Here is a 20700-nt window from a genome sequence, read left to right on the forward strand (position 1 = left end):
TGTCAGCCAGCCTGTCATTCCCTTAGACTGTCCCTTCATCACACCATCAGTCTGTCCAGTAGCCAGGCTCTCCATCTACCCTGGCCCTGGGAGCAGCTCCGAATTCCCTGGGGGAAATCATCTCACCACCGCCCAGGAAGCCAGCTGGGCCCTCCGGCTGGCTGTGATTATGTCAGGACAGGCTGTCATTGTCAACATCGAATGTAGCCCTGTCGTGTGGGCTACACTCTCCACTGTCAGCTGGTCACTCCGTAATTCTCTCAGGTTCCTCCCCATTCATGCCATGATCAGGCAGTTTATTTCCCCAGAGCACGTACTCACAGCAGCTAAAGCCTCCAGGCCACCTGTCAGTGGCCAGCAATCTGTCATTTCTCAGGCAAGGCATACTCTCCATTGGTCGATAAGTCAGCATTCTCTGACCCCCGGGCCCTTTAGGGTGGATGTGATTCTGTCTGCAGACAGCCATGGTTTCAGGCAGCTACACACTGATTTTTCAGTGGGCCAGCTGGCCTGTGAATCATTCAGTCTGCCCCTTGTATCAGTCAACCAGGTAGCCATTCTCAACATCTGACTGATCACACGGTCTGTCAAGCATGCTGTGATTTGTTCACAGTAGACAGTCAGTCACTAGATATAGTTGCCTATCAGGCAGCCACAGATCTGTCCATCAGTCAACCTGAAATTCCCTCAGGGTAGACCTCCTTTAGGGGCTTCCCAGTGGCTCAGTAGTAAAGAATTTGCCTGCCAAGGCAGGAGATACAGGTTTGATCCCTGGGTTGGGAAGATCCTCTGGAGTAGGAAATGATAACCAACTCTAGTATTCTTGCCTGGAAAATTCCATGGACAGAGGAGTCTGGTGGGCTGCAGTTCATGGGGTCGCAAAGAGTAGGACACGACTGAGCGACTGAGCAGATCTCCTTTACACACTCCCAGACAGTGTAACATCCACACACACCCTCCGGTGTGATTCCTAGCAATAGTCAGCCATTCACAACATCTGGCTACCCAGGCAGGCAGCAACAGCATGGGTCATCAGTCAGTCAACCTGTAAGTCCATCAGGAGGCTGCCTCTCTTTTGCACCATCAGGTCATCAGCCCCAGCCAGTCCCAAGCAGGCTGTAATTCAGTCAGATTTTAAGTAGCTCACAGTGTCAATAAACCATGCTGTCATGTCCTCAAATTGCCCCTCTCCCTGATGCTCCATGCTTTATGTAGTCAACCAAATGGTTATTCTGTGCCTGCCAGTCCAACTGTGAGCCAGCTGGAGAAATGACTGGTCAGGATGAGGTTCCATTAGCCCCTGCTTGCCATGGGTGGAACAGTTAACAGTGGAAGTCTCACCGTGAATTCTTCTTCTCTCCCTTATTACTTCTAGAACAGTCAGATGCTGGTCCTCACATGACCCCAGTCTCCCCAGGCAGGCAGGACCATCCCACTCCTAGGAGCCAGGAGGCCTGTCCAACCCACAAAAGTAGTTTAAGGCATGAGCTCTTTCTTTTTCTTTTTTTTGGCATGACCTCTTTCTGCCTGAATCTGGGGAAGATGTAGTGGTTTACAGGTGTTGGGGACCATCCCTCAGTCTTCCCTAAATAGGATAGTATAGTGGGTAAAGGCTTGGATTTTAGAGCCCAACTACCTGGGTACAATCCAAACTCAACCCTTCACTAAAGTGTGGGACCTTAGGCAGTTTCTTCATCTGTAAAACCTTGGATGAGTGACCTTGGGGTGGGTATCTCTTGCTCATCTGGGAAATGAATCTTTCTGGGCTAGCATCTTTTTAGGAGACCTCAAAGTAAGAAAAGACCCTATTATCACTGTGTCCTACACCCAGCTGCTCATCTGTTCACTCAGCATTAATTTAGTGCATACTCTGTAGACTACTTCTCCCAGTGCAGGGCCAATACAAGATTTTATCCTTTCCATGCTGCACAAGTTTGACTGGCTTTTAATATAAACCTCACATTGGAGTGTACCACACATACAGAAAAACAAGGAGACCATGGGTGGTGACCCCATGTAATGAGTTTCACAAATGAACATACATGTGGAATCGGAATTCAGGTTAAGAAACATTGTCAGCCAGGGCCCTAGAAGCACTTAATTGTTTAACATCTCCAAAATCAGACTGTCTTAAAAGCACTGATGGGTCATAACTTAACTGAAAGTACTTTTTTTGTCTTTTTAAGTAATATATAGAATAATGGTGCATTTTATAATCAGTGGTGACTCAGGATCAGCGACACCCAATAAAAAAATGGTAACAACAGCAGAAACAGCATCTCATGTTTATAAATGCCTACAAGGAACCAGGAACTTTGCAAACACTATCTACTTTCATTCTTGTCACAACCCCGTGATTACAGTAAGCATTTGTATCTTCATTTTAAAGACTGAAGAAACTGAGACCCAGAGAGGTCAAGCAACTTCCCCATAGTCAACTCTTTTACCCCACATCTGTGCTTGCTCTAGCCAATGCTCCTGCGGATTCAGAGGTTGTATGATGTAAGGTCTTTTCCAGGACAAAGCCTGCCCAAAGGGTTATGGAACTCTGGATTTGGCGGGGGTAGAAGTGATATGATAGGCCCTTCCTAGACTCAGTGCTTGCCATGGGAACCCAACCAGGGTGGGGTGGGGAGTGGAGTAAAGGATGAAGAATAATGAAAGAATTCAAGGGAACCCAGGACTCCCTCCTTCTCCAGCTTCCATGGCTGCAGGGAAATTCTTAAGGGGCAAAGTCAGCTCCTACTCCTTACACCTCCACCCTCCTCTAACCCCTTAAGCTGCCCTTGGATGGTTCAGAAATTCTTGCACTGATCTTGCAGATGGAAAAAGTCTGCCCCCTTTGAATTCCCCCTCACCTTTATTTTCCTCCCTGCTCTCTTCCTACTCTGAAGGTAGGAAACCTGAGATCTTGTATCCACCAGGTTTCAGAAATGGGAAGGGGTAGACCCCTCTATTCTAGGCTTTGATGTACAATAGTTTCTAATTACCCCCTTGGAAACAGCTTTGAACACCAGGGACAGTTTTGAATTGGGCCTTTTTCGCCCTCTGGAGAGCAAGTTATAGAGGAGGAGGGTGACCCAGTGGGATCCCAGTTGAAAATAGGTTACATATTGTTGCCCCCATTGTATAGATGAGGAAACTGAGGCTCAGAAGTGAGTCTTCTTGCCTGGGATCTAGAGCAGATCTATGTGATTATTAAATCTTTGCCTCTTTCATTGCCATTGGCCAGGACTTAGATTGCACTGGGAACCAGGCAGAATCAAATTTTGGCATTGAGAGGGGGATCCTGCCCAGCAGGATCCTAGTGTAGGAGTTGTGTGGATGGAGAGTGGGAAGTCTGATCATTGAGTGCTCTCTTGATCTAACACTGTGTTGATTGCACCTTTTTTAAAATAAGTGTACAAATAACTCACTCATTCACCACATTCAGCCTCACACCGAGCTTTTTCCCACCTCAGGGCCTTTGCATTGGCTATTCCCTCTGCCTGGAAGGCCTTTCCCTCTAAATATTCACATGGTTGATTCCTTTCTCTTTAGGTCCAGCATAACTGTCACCTCCTCCAAGTGGCTTTCCCTGAACTCTCCATCTTACCATCACTTCCCCTCAGCACAACATAGCTCTTACCACAATCTGTAACTCTTTTTGTTTTTACTTAATTCCTTGTTTCTTGTCTATCTCCTGCCTGAGAATGTTGACCTCACAAGACCAAGAACTTTTGTTGTTTGTTTCTCATTGCTTTATCCCCAGCCCCCAAGGTAGTGCCTGGCAATAAATATCTGTGGAAAGAAGGAAGGGCAGAAGGAAACAAAGAAATACAGACTAAATGACCAAGGGAACAAATGAATGAATAAATATATATATGTAAGGCGAAACAAATGAAATGGGAGTAAAAGGGACTTTGGGGGAAAAGGACCCCAAATTCTCATATTTGGTAGGTAAAGAAACTGAGATTTAAAGAAACAAAAAGACAGTTATTTTATTTTTGTTTAAAAATCCTTGAATGAGGAGAACTGAGACATTTTATATAAAAAGGTCCTTGGCTATTGCTAGGGTGAGTGTGTGTGGGAGGAGGCCAGTCAGAGATAACAGCATTGGAGGGGGGGTGGGAAAGAAATGGGGCTTGGGGGCCTGGAAGTTAAGTGGAGGGTGGCAAGGAGGGCTGCCAGGGGAGTCCAGCACAGAACAGCGGAGGTGGTGGTGATTCAGTCGTCCCATTCATCATCATCGTCATCATCACCGGCCTGGTCCTCCCCTTCGTCTGGAGGGAGAGAGAGAGTGGAACTCAGGATGGGTAGGAGGGTTCAAAAGCCCTGGAGAGAGGAGTTACTAGGGTCTGGGAGGTTGGGATTACTAAACCCTGGGGCCTGAGATCTCCCAATTGGAAGTTAGATCTGAGGTTTGTGTGTTGGATAAAGGGACCTCCTAAGAGGAGGGAGAGTTAGGGGCAAGATAGGGACTATAGCTGGAGTCTAGGTACTAGTTGGAGTCGAGGTTAATATTATTATCAAAAATGTGTGGTTAGTGGGATATTGTTGCCACACAAAGGGTTACTTTTAACAGGCTTGTCACTCAATGGAGTGGATTTAAATATTAGCAAAGGTGGAGGAAGTTACAATGTTGTTTTTTCATAGTGGGTTAATGTTAACATTGTTGACACAGAATGGGGTTAGTGATGATGTCATGGTCAAAAGATAAGGTTTGTTATAATTCTGGCATATAATGGATTCCTATTGATCTGTGAACAGACTCCAGGGTTGATGTCAGTATTATTGTCAAAGCTGAACTTTATATTATTGTCACACAGTAGGTTGAGGCTAATACTCTCTCTTTCTCTGCTCTGCTCAGTTGTGTCCAACTCTTTGTGACCCTTTGGACTGTAGCACACCAGGCTCCTCTGTCCATAGGATTTTCTGGGCAAGAATACTGGAGTGGGTTGCCATTTCCTCCTCCAGGGGTTCCTCCTGATCCAGGGATCGAACCCATGTGTCCTGTGTCTCCTGCATTAGCAGGCAGATTCTTTATCACTGAGCCACCTGGGAAGCCCTGAGATAATAGTATCCTCATATAATTCTCATATAATGACAATGTTGTTGACACATCAAGGGACTAACTTTAACACTATTGTAAAAGATTGAATTAGTTATAATATTGTCACTTAATGAGTTAATCTTTTGACACATGACATTAGAGTTAATATTAGTGTCAAAGAAGGGGTTCTTTATAATATTATCATCACATAGTGGGTTAATGTTAATACTATTGAACATATGGGATTAATGTTAATATTGTCAATGAGAGTTAATCATATTACTGTTACATAATGACAGTTAACACTGTCAAAAAAGGAGACTGCTACAGATTCATGTTCATTCTCTCATCAACAGATGGGACTAATTGCTGGTGGCTGTTGGGGGTGTTTTTAGGTCAACACTAGCTGGGAACCAGGGCCACAGGTCCTGGCAGGATGGGCTCTGAATGGTAGGCTCACAGCGGGGACGCACTCTCACCAGAGGAATGGATGGCTTTGCTTCTCTTCTGCATCACGTGCATCAGGGCACCCACCAGCCCCTCTGAGCTCTGAGGTGGTGGCTGCAGTGCTGAGCTCTCTGGGGCCCCAGGGGTCTGCAGCAAGAAGGATGCAGCAAAGAGGGCTCAGGGCCTATGAGAGGAGCACTTCTCCCCACCCCTTCATCATTCTTTCTCCTCCCACATACTCTAGTTGCCTTGAAACTCACCTCTCCCCACCAACCTCCCAACCCTATCAGTGAACCCCCAAATCGTGGGACCCCCATCACTCTCAGCCCCAGCCCCCTGCCATCCTCACTTGCACAGCACACCCCAGAGTCCCAGTTCCCCAGTGCTCCATCACACTGGTCCTCACCTTGTTCAGCTGAATTCCCTGCCGGATTTGATCCAAAAGTGCCCCCCGACCCCCACCAGGGGCCGGGCCCCCCACAAGCCCCAGAGAAGGAGGGGGTGGGGGGGGGATTGGTCCATCTCCAGAGCTGGGTGGTGGCGGTGGTGGTGGCGGTGGTGGCGGAGGCATGGGCGGTCCACCCCCAGCTCCGGAGGGTGGAGGGGGCGGTAGCGCAGAGCGTCCAGTGGCTGGAGGGGGTGGTGGCGGAGGGCCCCCTCGGCCCGGGGGTGGGGGTCCCCGGGGAGTTGGTGGGGGAGGAGCACCTCCCGAAGGTACAGGGGGCAGAGGCCCAGAGCGACCCTTGTTACTCCCCACAGTTGGGGGCCGGGGGAGCTGGTTCCCTCCTCGGGATGGCGGTGGGGGCGGTGGAAGTGGCTCTGAGGGGAAAGACAACATATAGCTGTTATTATAGTTTTCTTCAGAGCCTCAGGTTTGCTTACTTGTAAAATGGGTACCCCAACCAACCAACTCCCGATTCAAGCAGTATAGGGGTTTCTATGAGGACCGAGAGCCTGCAATGTATCTCTTAGAAATCAGCGACCAGGGTTGGAGAAGAAAAGGGTGTCCAGAAAGGGGGGGCTCACCCTGGCGCCTCATCTCCTTCCGCACAGCTTCCATCCCACCCTGGTTCTCAATGAAGTCATAGATAAATTTGGAGGTCTCAGCATCGGTGAGCTGGGCATCACTGATTCCCGCCTTTGAGAACAGGCTCCGCAGATCTGGGTCCAGGTTGTTCACCTTCCCAGGAGGAAAAAGGCCCCGGCAAAGGTCGGGGAATAAGGTGGGGAGGGGAGGGGCACAGATTATCAGGGGGTCCACCCCAGAGAGGGATCTGAGAGGAGGGTGGGAAGGATGGGGTCTGGGGGGTAAATCTGGAGCTGTGGACTATGGAAGGGTAGGCAGGAGTTGAGTGGAGTCCAGGGGACTCTGGAGTTACTCACGTCAAATCCATTCTGGGGGTCCCACCCCACGTGGCTGACATGTCTGAAGGAGGTGAGGAGACCCCAATGAAGCGCCATGGCCGTTCCTTCCCTCCCTTCCTAGTGAAGCTCTCTTGCCCTCCCCTGCCCAGAGGGACTCTCAGGAGCCAGAATTAATGAGTCTTAAGTGAATGAATGAGTGAGAGTAGCAGTTATGGAACTAAAGAGGGTTCACAGTTTGTGATGCCCATCTGTCTGCCCATCCCTCTTTCCACCATCCATCCACCCATCTATTTGTCCACCTAGCCGTTCACATTCACCTGTCAGGCCACTGATCTATATATATTTGTTTCCCCACTCATCTGTCCACACACATTTATTTACCCATTTGTCCACCAATCTGTCCTAACCCACACTTGTTCATCCACCCATCCATCTACCCATATGCCCATCTTTCCATTCATTCACTCACTTGACTACCCATTCAATCACACACTTCTTTGTAGCTACTGAATTGTCCTTCATCCACATATGTGGCAACCTATCCATCCCCATCCACCTTGTATATGAGCCCATTGGCCTGTATATCATTCTGTCCACATACTCATCCACTCACCCACCCATCTACCTACCCACTTCCCATTTACCCATCCATTCATTCTCCAACCCAACCATTCATTCATTCATCCATCTATCTATCTACCCATCCATCCATTCACCCACCAGCCCAACCAGGGAGGGACTAGGTTGAGTGAAATGCCAAGGGAGCAAAATTTAAGGAGGCACTCACTCTTGGAGTCATGGATTATAGTTGGGTGATGTGGTGGAGAGTGACTGCCTCTGTAAAATTTGCAATCTTGATGCCTTTGGTATCTCTCCATAGTCCTAGCTTTGCACTCCCCCGCCACCCATCCACTCATCTGCCTACTCTCTCACCTACCCATACATTTTTCCATCCTTCCATTCACTCAGCTCTCCTCCTATCCACCTGCTCATCTGCTCCCCCACCCCCAGGATCCATGGGCCCACTGGAGAGAGGTTCTCACTTGAATCCACTGGGTGCACCAATATCAGACTTGTTGATCTTTTTCTTCCCTGAGCGTTTCTTATCACTTGGGCCAGGCCCAGGTGGTGGGAGCGAACGGTATCGTGAATTCGTGATGTCTGGGTTCTGGATGTCCACTGTCACCAGCCCCAGAGACACTGGGCTGGCTGCTGGGCCTGTGGGGAAAATGGGTGACTGGGCTATTGACCCATTTACCTACCAACCAGAGCATAAGAGTTAGACAGGAAGATGGTTGGGGGAATGTGTGTTAGATGATCATGGAAGGAGTGGGTGAGGGGTCCAAGCAGGTTTATGGAGAAGTGGGTGGGTAAGTCCTGCACACCATCCATACATTCACTGATTCATTAATTAATTTACTCACACCTAAGTATTGACTCATTTATTCACTGGCTCATTGAATAATTTGTTAAATTATTCATTCACTCATTCAATCATTGCTTTCTCCACTGACTGAAATTTTGTCACTTATTCATTTATTCACTGTTGAATTCATTCCATCACTCATTCATTAATTTACTCAATCATCCATCCATCTATTCATCCATTCACCCACATACCCATTCACCTACATCTATACACCCACCTGTACATCTACATCCTTCCATCAATTCATGCCCTCATTTAACCATCTGTCCACCACCAATCCATCCACCCACATGTCTATCCACCTATTCATTCACCTACTTATCACTGCACCCACCCATCTACTCATTTATCTACCTACGCCCCACCTGTGTATCTATTCATTCCCCCACTCCTTCCATGACCATCTAACACACTGATTCCCCCAACCATCTTCCTGTCTCTAACTCTTATGCTCTGGTTGGTAGGTAAATGGGTCAATGGCCCAGTCACCCATTTTCCCCACAGGCCCAGCAGCCAGCCCAGTGTCTCTGGGGCTGGTGACACCTGCCCACCCAGAGACACAGGGAAGATTCAGCACTCACCCCCTTGGTCTCCACCTGGGTGCGGGGGCAGGGGTGGGAGCCCTCCTCTTCTCTCTGGGAAGATGGAATGGATAGAGAACTATCACAACCCTGCCTCAGTTTTCTGCGCTAGCCCCTTATTACTGCTCCTTGCACTAGAGGACTCACCTTCACTGACTGGTGCTGGTGGAGGCGGGAGCTGGCGCCTGTCTGTGGAGAGACAGGAAATCAAAATCAGGAGAGGGGCTTTTCCAGCTCCCCACTCTTGCCCTCACTTCTGCTCAACCTCTTTCCCTTCCCCAAGGCCTCCTTACCCCCGCTTTGCCTCTGATTCCGTTTTTGTATCTTCTCCAGCACCAGGTTCCGGAAGGCCTGGGCCTCGCCCTCGTCTGCAAAGTTCAGCCCCGCTTGGCAGTCCTGCACATGCCTGGGGGGTCAGCTGCCTTCCAGACCCCCCCCACACCTTTCCCCTCTCCTCCTTGCACCCCAACTGAGGCCCAGGGTTTAGGTGGTCACTTACATCTCCAGCAAAGGTGTGGAAAAAGGGGGTGGGAGCAGAGTAGACCAGCTGTGAGTACAGCTCCTGTTCCCACAGCAGCCGGCCAGCCTGGAGAGGGGGAGCACACTGGCACCGAGGCACACCCTGGGTGGCGGGCCTCTGTTTTCCAGATAGGGAGTGTGGTATACAAATTTGGGGCCCCAGAATCTGATTTAGAGATTTCCAGCTCAGAACTGGAGAGCTGGGAATCTAGGAGTCAGATGTGGGGGATTAGGATACAGTATGGGAGTCAGACCCTTCAGCGAGAAACTTGGATTTGGGGTCCAGATGTGGAATATGAGGGCTTGAGTTTGAGGATTTTGGACTCTAGTTCTAGGAAACTGAGTCCATTCAGAGAATCTGTCCCAAATGCCCCCCCCCCCTTTTATGGGGGCCTTCATTAGGGTGGGTAGGGTTCCAGTATTAGGAGTTGGGATTGAGATTTGAGGTTCAGACATACACACTTGGGAAGGTTTTTTGGAGGGGGTTGAGCCAGTTTGAGCTTTGTAGAGCAGAGTTATAAATTAGGAGTTTGGTCAATATTTTTTGACCCTGGGATCTTGATGTGGTTCTATTGGATCTATATCAGTTTAGTGGGATGAATTTGGGGTTTATGCTTGGAGAATTTAGGTTAAGTGTTTGTGGAATAGGTTTTTGACTTAGGAGCTATCTCAATATTTAGGTGATTAGGAGTTTTCATATAGGAGTTCTGGGATCCAATGCTGTGGGCTTAAAAGGACAGATTTGGGGTGGAAGATTCAATGGCATACTTAGGTTTGGGATTTGTGGGACATATTTATGGCTTTATTCCGGAGTTCAGGAGTACTGATGGGAGGTTTCTGAGACCTAAAATGTGGAGTTTCGAATAGATATGAGGTTCAGGTAAAAATATGGAATGTATATACGTGTGTGTGTGTGTGTGTGTGTGTGTGTGTGTGTGTGTGTGTATAGTTTGTGGAACAGATTAGATTTAGGGGGTATACTAATATTGGGGGTTGTAGATCTTGACACGAAGACTCTGGGGTCAGTCATCACAGGTTTAGAAAGACAAACCAAAGGTTGGCATCTAGATGAAGTCTTTGGTTCTGGGGCTCAGGGGGTTCACTGATCTAAGGGCTCTGGGTTATGGACACAAATCTGGGTTTATGGGTTGAAAACTGGGTTGTCTGTCCAGTGGGGGGGGGGGGTGGGGATCACCTGAAGGCCATAAAGGCGGATGAAGTAAGACTTCTTGGGGTTATCCTTCACGAAGCACACAGCCCCACAGTGTCCCTTGGTCCAGTGCTCAGCTCCAGGGGGCAGCGCCAGGTACAGCTGAACAACCGCAGTGGCCAGCGTCTGGGAGGGGAGAGTAGGACTCGTTGGAATCCAGTCAGGGGGAGCCAGAGGGTCTGGGAACCAGACCTGGTCCTTTCTTGCCTGTGGCCATCATGGCTCCAAAGGAAGAGCCACAACCAGAGTGAAAGTGAATGAACATTGAGTTCTTCCTGGGATTGGTGAATGGGGGTAAGTGGATTCTGAGAGGAGATGATGGAGAGGAAGAGGAGGAGAAGGAGAGGAGGATGGGAAAGATGAGGAGAGAGGAAGGGGAGGAAAGGAGGAGAGGGAGAGGATGGGGAAGATGAAGAGGACGAAGAGGAGGAGGAGGAGAAGAGGAGGAGAGGAAGACAGGGAGGGCCAGAAGATCCCCAGCTCACCCAGCACTTCCGTCCGAGCATCTCAAAGAGTTGTTGGTTCTCATGGTCCTGGAGGAGGGTGGACGGGATGTTCTGCTGACCCCCTTGTCCTCCGCGGCCCCCAGGCCTGCCTCCCGAAGGGCCCCCACTCATGGTGCCTCCTGCCCTTGTCCTCTCCGGCTGGGCTGAGTGCAGGGTAAGAAGAGGAACTTCCGCAGTGAGCGGGGGAACAGGAAGTGCAAAAAACCACAAGGGAAACAAGTCCTCTAGGGGCCCCTCAGTAGGCCTGGCCTCCTCCTCCCTTAGACTGGGGCCCTCCTCCATTTGACTGGTTAGATCCACCATTTGGACCAGCTTTTGTCCTCCTTTCTTATTCTCTGGGGCCCATCTCCCTCTGACTTGCTTGGACCCTCCTCCCTCTGGTTGGCTGGCAGTGAGGGATAGGCCACTGCAGCATTTCTGCAGTGCCACGGGGGGCAGTCATGGGCTGAGCGGCCTTCTTCCTCCCCAAAGCATCCAGTTAGTCTGGGCCCAAGGTCCAAGGCTCTGGTGCTGAAGGGTTATTGCACTAAAGCTTTTCCTTTAATTACATAGCAAGCACCTGGGACCCCACCTCTCTCCTGAGACCCCAACTCGCTCACACCTGGCTCAACTTCCCCATCCCTACCACACCATCTCATTTAACTGCTGTTGCTTCTGAACTTTTGAAAGTGTGTAATCTTTGGAGTCTTGTCTTTACCCCCACTCAATATTCTATGTTTTATTTACTTATTTAGGCTCTTTGCGGTACACGGGCTTCTCTTGTTGCAGCACAAGGGCTTCTCCTTGTGTTTGGGATTCTCTTGTGATGCGAGTGCTTAGTTGCCCCTTGGCATGTCAGATCTGAGTTCTTCAACCAGGGATCAGACTCGCATCTCCTGCATTGGAAGGCAGATTCTTAACCACTGGACCACCAGGGAAGTCCCTCAACATTCTATTTTTATCTAACAAACATTCATGTAGCACTGAACATGTGTGCCAGGCACTCTTCTGACCTCTTTGTAAATATTGACTTATATAAATCCTCCTATTGGCCTGGGGGACATACACTATTTTTACCATTTGATGGAGGGAAACTGAGGCCCAGAGTGGTTAAATAATTTCCCCAGTAGCTCCGAGCTAGCATGCCAGGCAGGTTGGTTAGTGTGCACTTTTCATCAAGATGCCACACAGCCTGCTCTGTTACTAAGATTCATATTTGCCTGTAGCAGTAATTGTTACTGCTATATAGCATTCTGTTGTGTTACTATGCGTGCATGTGCATGCTAAGTCGATTCAGTTGTGTCTGACTCTTTGTGACCCCTTGGACTGTAGCCTGCTAGGCTCCTCTGTCCATGGGATTCTCCAGGCAAGAATACTGGAGTGGGTTGCCATGCCCTCCTCCAGGGGATCTTCCCAACTCCAACAGGGATTGAACCAGCATCTCCTGCAGGAGACATTGCAGGCAGATTCTTTACCACTGAACCACCAGGGAAGCCCACATTGTGTTACTAGACAATTTGTTTATTCATATTCTCCTGTTAACAGATATCTGAGCTGTTTCTGGCTTTTGTGGTTGGCAGCAACGCTGCCTTGTTCGCTCCTATATGCATCTCCTGGTCCAAATAGGCAAACACACTCTCAGGAGGGGAATCGGGGCATTGGAGGGCTTGCATAGCTCGAACTTTGACAGACTGTTTCCCCAAGAGAATGGCAGCTTGGTCCCCACCCCTCCCTGACCTATTTCCCATTTGGAGATGTGAAGTTTTCAGGTACACATACAGCAGCTTGAGGGGAGCTAAGCAAATCTGGGGTGTGTCTGGCATTCCCATATACCTGAAGGGAAACAGCACATGTCAACTTGGGACCCACAGTCCTACCTGGAAACCTGTATGGCTCCCATGCCTGCAGGTGCCAAGCTTCTCTTCTAAGCCAAGGCTCAAACACACTTGTGTTAGTTGCTCAGTCGTGTCCAACTCTGCAATCCCATTCATGGACTGTAGCCAGCCAGGCTCCTCTGTCCATGGAATTCTCCAGGCAAGAATACTGGAGTGGGTAGCCATTCCCTTCTCCAGGTGATATTCCTGATCCAGGGATCGAACCTGGGTCTCCTGCATCGCAGGTGGATTCTTTACCATCTGAGCCGCCAGGGAAGCACCATCAAAGCCACTTCCAGTGTGGCAATTCCAACCTCCCTCCCTCCTTTCTCTGCTCACCAACCAGCATATGGTGCTTCCAAGTCACTGGGCAGTTTCATACCTCCTGGTCTGGAATCCCTTCCAGCTTGTTCACTAGGGCAAGCACCTGTTTTTTCCTTAGAAAGTCACTGCGTTCACTCATGTTGACATTGTTTGTTGAGCTCTCACTGTGTGCCAGGCACAAACTAGACACTCAATAAATGTTTCTTGAAGGAATGAGTGAGGGATTCATATCTAATATGATTTAGTGTTTTCTGATATTTTTCTAAGTGCCTCACACTTATGTACTTATTTCACATGCACAGACGACCCCAGGAGGTGAGAGCTTCAGCTGTTTCCATTTTACTGATAGGGAAGCAGTGGCCCAGAGTAGCTTAGCTAAGTTGCCCGAGGTCATACAGCTTGTGAGAGTTGAAGCTGAGGCCAGTTTTGTGAGAAATGGTTCCTAAACTCTAAAATGTCACATGAGGCCTGGGATGAAATTCTTCTTCTTCTGCTGCTGCTGCTGCTAAGTCGCTTCAGTCATGTCCGACTCTGTGCGACCCCATAGAAGGCAGCCTACCAGGTTCCTCCGTCCTTGGGATTCTCCAGGCAAGAACCGTGGAGTGGGTTGCCATTTCCTTCTCCAATGCATGAAAGTGAAAAATGAAAGTGAAGTTGCTCAGTCCTGTCAACTCTTCGCGACCCCATGGACTGCAGCCTACCAGGCTCCTCCGTCCATGGGAGTTTCCAGGCAAGAGTACTGGAGTGGGTTACCATTGCCTTCTCCGATTCTTCTGCTACTTTGGTCTTTTGTTTTCCTTCTTTCTCTGCTCCTAGATCTGTCCCCTTTAAGTCTATTTCAGGAGGTTTTAAACCTCTGCTACATTTGCTGGTGATTTTGTAAATTAATATGTAAAAGTTGTATATTTCATGTTCTTACTTCTAAGGAGCAGACAAGTTTAAATTTTGTATTTTTCTCCAAATAAAAAACCTAGGTAGATTTATTTTTATTACTTTTGTCCCTAATACAATGAGTTTCCTCAGTCTGGAATACAGTGATTCATTAAGCATTTTATGATCATTTTAAATCTTATTCAGATTATTGAATTGCTCTGTTGGCCTGCATTAATAATTGGAATCTGGTTTATTTTACTGTTATGTGTTCCCTTCAACGCTTGCTTCTCTGCACTGGATGACAGTATTTGGTGAGGTGATGACCTCAAAGGTAATTTGCTCACCTGGGACTTCAAATAGATTAAAAAAAAACCCTAATCAAGCTTTTCCAGTTGTTCCCAGCAGGAAAGTGGATTGAATACTTACCACACAAGTCAGCCCACGGCAGCAGACGTTCTAACTTACTTCTCAGTAATCCAGTGAATACCCAGGAACCCCCAAGAACCATAAGCCCAATGACTTGAACCCACCTGATGCTCTCCCATCAACCCCAAACTCTGCCAAACTCCCAGGGATCCCCAGATGAAGAGATATTTCCTGTTTATATCTTGTGCATATTTTACTTTATTTTGAGGGGATATTGCTTTTTTTTTTTTAAGATTTAATGTGGACCATTTAAAAAGTCTTTTTGAATTTGTTACAATATTGCCTCTGTTTTTTATGTTTTGGTTTTTTGGCCAAGAGGCATGTGGGATCTTAGGTCCCCAACCAAGGATTGAACCTGCACCCCCTCCACTGGAAAGTGAAGTCTTAACCACTGAACCGCCAGGGAGGTCTCAAGGCAGGGGGAGCAGGGGCATCCGATATTGCTTAAAGATCCCCATTGCCATGCCTAAGTCCTGAGTAGGTAATAAGACACCGTCAGTGAGAAGACATGAGGGTTTTCTTCCACACCCTGGTCCTTCTCCCCTTTCCTTCCTGCCCCTTGTGGTCCTCCCTACCCTTGACTGAGGGGTGTTTCCTGGGACTAGCTTAAGGAAACAGCAGTTCCCAACCCTCGGATACAATGCACCCTTTCCATAAGAAACATTTTGGGAAGCCTCTTTTTACCACCCTAGAATGACATTCATAGATGTTACAAGTCTTGGTGGTGTGGGGCCATCCCCCAGCATCTCAGGCCCTTGCCTGTTCAATGCCAAAACATACCCATCATTGTGATAATCAAAGTCTGCCTACCAGGAATTCCCAAAACACACTCCTAGGGCAGGCAGGAACCAGACTCTTGTCTGTCTTGTTCACTGCCATATCCCCACCACCTAGCACAAGACCCTGCAAGCAGAAGCTCAATCAGTATCTGTTGAATAATCACTATATGGTCTAGTTACCTATGCTGTGACTTATTGCCCTCTTCCCACTGCCCACCCCCCTCCTCTCTTCACCTCCCTGCCTGGGGGGAGGGAAGAAAAACAGCTTCGAGTGTGCAAGAGCCAGACCCTCCCACAGAGATGTCTACACTGTTCACTGATGCTACAGCCAAAGGGATGTTTTAGGAGAGGGGCTGATTTCTAGTCCTGGTTGGGGTTGAGTGAGGACAGGGCATGCACAGAAAAGCAGAGACGCCTGTAGAGATAAGAACTGCTCAGTGGATACAGCCAGATTCTCTAGCCTTACAACCTGGCTCTGGCACTTATCAGCTGCTTAAGGTCTGGTAACCTCTCAGTGCCTTAGTTCTCTCATCCATAAAGTGGATAACAATAGCAGTTAAGACTGTTGTGAAGATTTAAATGAGATAATTCATGTCAAGTGACGAGGACAGAGCTTAACATGTTATAATTATGCGTTGTTTGTTTTCATGAAATGGGTGAATAACTTGGATAAAGGCACCATCCTTCCCTCAGCCTAGCATTCTCCCCACTCCTGCTCCAATCCTCTTCTCACCCTCCTCCATTAGACATTCAAGTCCCACCGCCATTGGTGGATATTTAGAGACCCAGCACATGGCCACCTTCTCTCTGTCCTTTCCCTATTTTTCCGTGCTGCAAAGCCCATCTCGGAGATCCATTGTGTGGGCCCAGTCACACTCTTCCAAGGCCCTTCCCCATTAACCTCGGAGGTCCCACCCACCACGTTTCCTGCCTACTCCTCTCACCTGCATGGGAAAACACAGCACCAGTCAGCTCTCTCCTTCCCTTCTAGGTTTGCGCTACTCATCTCGGACCAGCCAGGCAGCCAAAGGTCCCCTCCTAGTCCCTACACTGATCACAGCCTCAGAATCACCACCAACTCTCCCTAAATGGGTACTTCCTAATCCCTACCCCGATCTGTGACCCCAACTGTCTATTTCCCACTCAGTGACACCAGAAGGGTCCACAACCGAGTCTGTGTGAGACTCTTAAGACAGTCCACCTTCTGGTCAGTGGGTCCCAAGGGTCGCCCACACCTTGACAGTGTGAGCCCAGGGGGGATAGCGCTGCAGTCTGGAATGGACGACTACGGGAAAGGGGAGGAACGCAAAATGGAGCAGTCCGTCCAGGATCGTACCACTGTGGAGAGGGTGGCCGTCTTGCAACATACCATTTTGCTTGTGGGGGAGGGATACGGTGGCTGCCTCGTTCCCTAATGGAGAGTGGAGTGTCGCAATCCTGCTAGTCCCAAGATCTCCTGATTCTCACCCACTTTGGGCAAGCCTCTCTCTGGTGTCCCAGCCTCAGCCTCTCTCATATCAGCCATCTTAACTACTTTCACCACCCGCTCCATTCCTTTATTTCATAGCCGGAATGCATCGGAGCTGGCAATTGGCTTACGGGTGGGGCGAGCAGGACCGCTACGGGCTCTGATTGGTCGATGACCGAATTCTCGTCCTTGCTATTCTTTGAAGCTGCACGGGTTCAGAGAATAACATGGCCCCGCCTCCGCTCCCGCGCTCGGGGCTCCCATTGGTCATGGTTCAGGGACATGCGCAGTGGATGCCAGACCAGTGTGCCGAGCCATTTAAGGCGGCTTTGAGGATTTCGGGTGGTGGGTTTGAATACCGCCCCAGAGGTTCAGATTGCTCAAGTGTAGAAGGTGGTGTTTACTGCTGGAGGGTTAGTAAGATCACACATCAGGACGCCTGCTGTACTGGGTGATACAATCGTAGATTCTGTAACTCACCCACTAGGGTTTTGGGTGGGCTTCCTTAAGTAGCTCCGTTGGTAAAGAATCCTCCTGCAATGTGGGAGACCCGGTTTCGATCCCTGCGTTGGGAAGATCCCCTGGAGAAGGGAAGGGCTACCCACTCCAGTATTCTGGCCTAGAGAATTCCATGGACTGTATAGTTCATGGGGTCACACGGACACGACTGAGTGACTTTTACTTTCAGGGTTTTAAGTGTGTGTGCCAAGTGTTTCTGCAACCCTTTATTCTCTAGTTTACTCAAAATAGAAAACGTTCTATGAGTTTAGGAAAACTCTCAGAAGTTATTTTAATAAAATTAAATCCTGCCACAGTGGGATGGGTACAGGGGGGTGTCTGGCTCTCCCAAGACTATAAATTGCAGAGTGACATCTTGTAGTCTTTGAATATGATGTACCAAAATCATTAACTTTACTCCTGACAAAACCGATACAAAGTTTGAAACTGTGTTCAAGCCTCTGTGGCCTTGTCTTTTAAAGTAAAATGCTGACTTGAGTCAATGATTGGGAAATGTGAAGATTTAGAAACAAAGGATAGCTGTTGGGCTAAGGAACTGGTAACAATTTAGACTATAATTCTGCCACATAACAGAATCACCCGAACTCCCAGTTCCCTGAAGGACATAGATAAAGGCCTGATACACATTCCTAAGTTGTTTTTACAGGAAACAGACACCCCACCCCACCCCCCACCAGATGAAAACCGCTGACCGCAAGGACACAGACCCCAGACTGGCTGAAACCAGAAAGTTGATAATGCTTGAAATGTCACCTTGATGCCAACCAATCCAAGAACCGTCCACGAGTTGATCATGCCCTGCTCCTTGAACACTATAGAACTCCTTACTACCCTCTCCAGGCTGGCTCACAGGGTGTTCAGGGCATTAGCCCACTGTGGCCCCCTTTGCCTGGCAAAGCAATAAAAAGCTATTCTTTCCTACTTCACCCAAAACTCTGTCTCCTTGTTCCTATCTGGCACCGGTGAACAGAGGCCGAGTTTCAGCAACAAGTTTACAGCAGTTGAAAGCCCTAACAGCAAGGCTTCTGACAAAAGGTGTTTAAGAGAATACACTTTACACAGTATTCAATGTGCAAAGTGATGGTTTTGGAGCATTAGGCCTTCTCAGACAGGACAGGATTGCTACGATTGACGTGTTATTTAATATACATCATAGGCAGTATAGCCAGTTACCTACTTTAAACTCTGCAATTTTTATATTATATATGTAAATTAAGGGCTTCCCAGGTGGCACAGTGGTAAAGAATCCACCTGCCAATGCAGGAGACGCAGGACACGTGGGTTCAATTCCTGAGTGGGCAAGATTCCCTTGGAGGAGGAAATGACAACCCACTCCAGTATCTTGCCTGGAAAATACCATGGACAGCAGAGCCTGGTGAGCCATGGGGTCTCAAAGAATCAGACATGACTGAGCATGCATGCACACATATAAATTAAAATATAAATATAGGTTGGTGGTTTAGTCACTAAGTTACATACATTATAAACATATATAATATCTATAAATAAATACATGGTTCATAAGGGTATAGATATGGATGATATAGATGGAGTAGTGAGGCCCCAGTTCACTGCTCTTGGTCAGTCACATGCTGAAAGAGAAGGGGACTGTTTTTATGTTTTTTTATTAATTTATTTTTTTTTTTTGCTGCACTGAGTGGCTTGCAGGATTCCCTGACCAGGGATTGAACCTGGGCCCTCAGCAGTGAAAGTGCAGAGTCCTAGCCACTGGACCACAGAGGAATTCCAAGGAGAAGACTGTTGCTAATTTTACATAGTGTTCCCACTTTTAGGAAGGCTGAGCTTTGAGTCCTCTGCTTTCACCAAATAGGACAAATTTCCCTTAATTTGCTTGGAAACTCTAAGTCTATGTCCACAACTGCCTCCACTGCTGAAAACACAAGCTGGCCTTTGTATCTGTTCTGATCCTAGAAAGATTGTTATTTTAAGTGTGTGTATGGGTGTTTGGGGTGCTGGGTAGAACAAATGAAAGGGTTGGTTGAAGTGTGGGCACTTGGTCATCCCTGAATGCTTCTTTCTGATGGTGGCTGGATTTGTAATATATGTACTTCAATTTAGTATCTCCACTCAGGGTCCATAGTTAGTGACAGGTGCATTGTCTTTGTTTAGGATCTTGCAATAATGGTATAACCCAACATGTAATAAACTATATAGTTTATATTACAAAAATATACCCCAAAGTGATATAATTAAAGAAGACAGAGATCTTTAGCTTATGAATAAAAGGATGAGCCTATTTGAATAAAATAAAATGCTTTTTTATTAAAAAAAAAACTCCAAAAATATAGCATGCACTATGTGTATAGCCCTTTAATTTTTCCAATTCCATCATTATCAACTCATTTATACCTTGACTACAGCAACTTGAAGAGAAAAGCTTTTGTTTTTTATTTAATTGGCTAAGTTTGGCAACTATGGAAGAACCCAATGTGTGTGTTTACAATCTTATGATCAACAGGGCGTTCAGAAAATTGGGCGATAAAAACGCACATATGCATAGTGTTAGCATAGCTTGTGTGTTAGAAGTTGGACAGGAAGCTTTAAAAAGTTATTCATTACCAACAATGGTCTTTTGAAATCAAAGCAAAATCTTTTTTTTGTTGTTGTTTTTTGGCTGCCATGCATGGCATGTGGGATCTTAATTCTGCCACCAGGGATTGAACCCACATACCCTACAGTGGAAGCATGGAGTCTTAACCACTGGACTGCCAGGTAAGTCCCCACTAAATCTTTTAAAGAAATAAAGCTTTTTAATTTTCTTTGATTTATAACTGAAAGGTAATTTGTCAATGTTTAAAAATACTTAGGCAGCTGGGTGTGGGGGCAAGTGGAATGCGGTGGCAAGTTGTAGGCCCAGGACACTGTGGGGGGCAGGGATTAAAAAAAGAGAAAAACACTAATCTTTTCAAAGTTTTTTCCTAATAACTAGTAATAGTCTTATCAAAGATAGATGAACTTTTTGTGTAAATTTTTAATAATAAAATAATTATAGCAGTGCCAGATATTTACAATGAGTGAGACCAGCTACTTAACAGAATCTCTCCTCCCTCCATAAAGTTCTATCTGTGATACTCCTGAAGGTCCTGTGTGCTTTGGCACTCAGTTCAGTTCAGTTCAGTCACTCAGTCATGTCCGACTCTTCGCTACCCCATGGACCACAGCACACCAGGCCTCCCTGCCCATCACCAACTCCCAGAGTCTACTCAAACTCATCTCCATTGAGTCAGTGATGCCATCCAACCATCTCATCCTCTGTCGTGCCCTTCTCCTCCTGCCTTCAATCTTTCCCAGCATCAAGGTCTTTTCCAATGAGTCAGTTCTTCCCATCAGGTGGCCAAAGTATTGGAG

The 20700-nt window shown here is 47.6% G+C and overlaps 1 protein-coding gene and 1 non-coding gene across 2 annotated transcripts; both read right to left on the reverse strand.

Annotated features, from left to right (window-relative positions):
- Positions 1 to 3954: 3954 nt before the first annotated feature.
- Positions 3955 to 11232, reverse strand: WAS (WASP actin nucleation promoting factor). The gene is made up of 12 exons (XM_061136255.1): positions 11069 to 11232; positions 10569 to 10709; positions 9354 to 9440; positions 9148 to 9250; positions 9002 to 9043; positions 8855 to 8908; positions 7888 to 8062; positions 6863 to 6905; positions 6506 to 6659; positions 5886 to 6298; positions 5512 to 5626; positions 3955 to 4262 (listed from the first exon to the last, which is right to left on the reverse strand). Exons 1-12 carry the CDS (start codon positions 11198 to 11200, stop codon positions 4207 to 4209), a joined length of 1515 nt encoding a protein of 504 aa, XP_060992238.1. The 5' UTR covers positions 11201 to 11232; the 3' UTR covers positions 3955 to 4206.
- Positions 11233 to 19000: 7768 nt separating this feature from the next.
- TRNAE-UUC (transfer RNA glutamic acid (anticodon UUC)) lies at positions 19001 to 19074 on the reverse strand. The gene has a single exon. It is a non-coding gene; the product is annotated as a tRNA-Glu (tRNA).
- Positions 19075 to 20700: the final 1626 nt, after the last annotated feature.

This window comes from Dama dama, chromosome X (assembly GCF_033118175.1).
Source record: "Dama dama isolate Ldn47 chromosome X, ASM3311817v1, whole genome shotgun sequence".
In the NCBI taxonomy this organism is placed as follows: domain Eukaryota; kingdom Metazoa; phylum Chordata; class Mammalia; order Artiodactyla; family Cervidae; genus Dama; species Dama dama.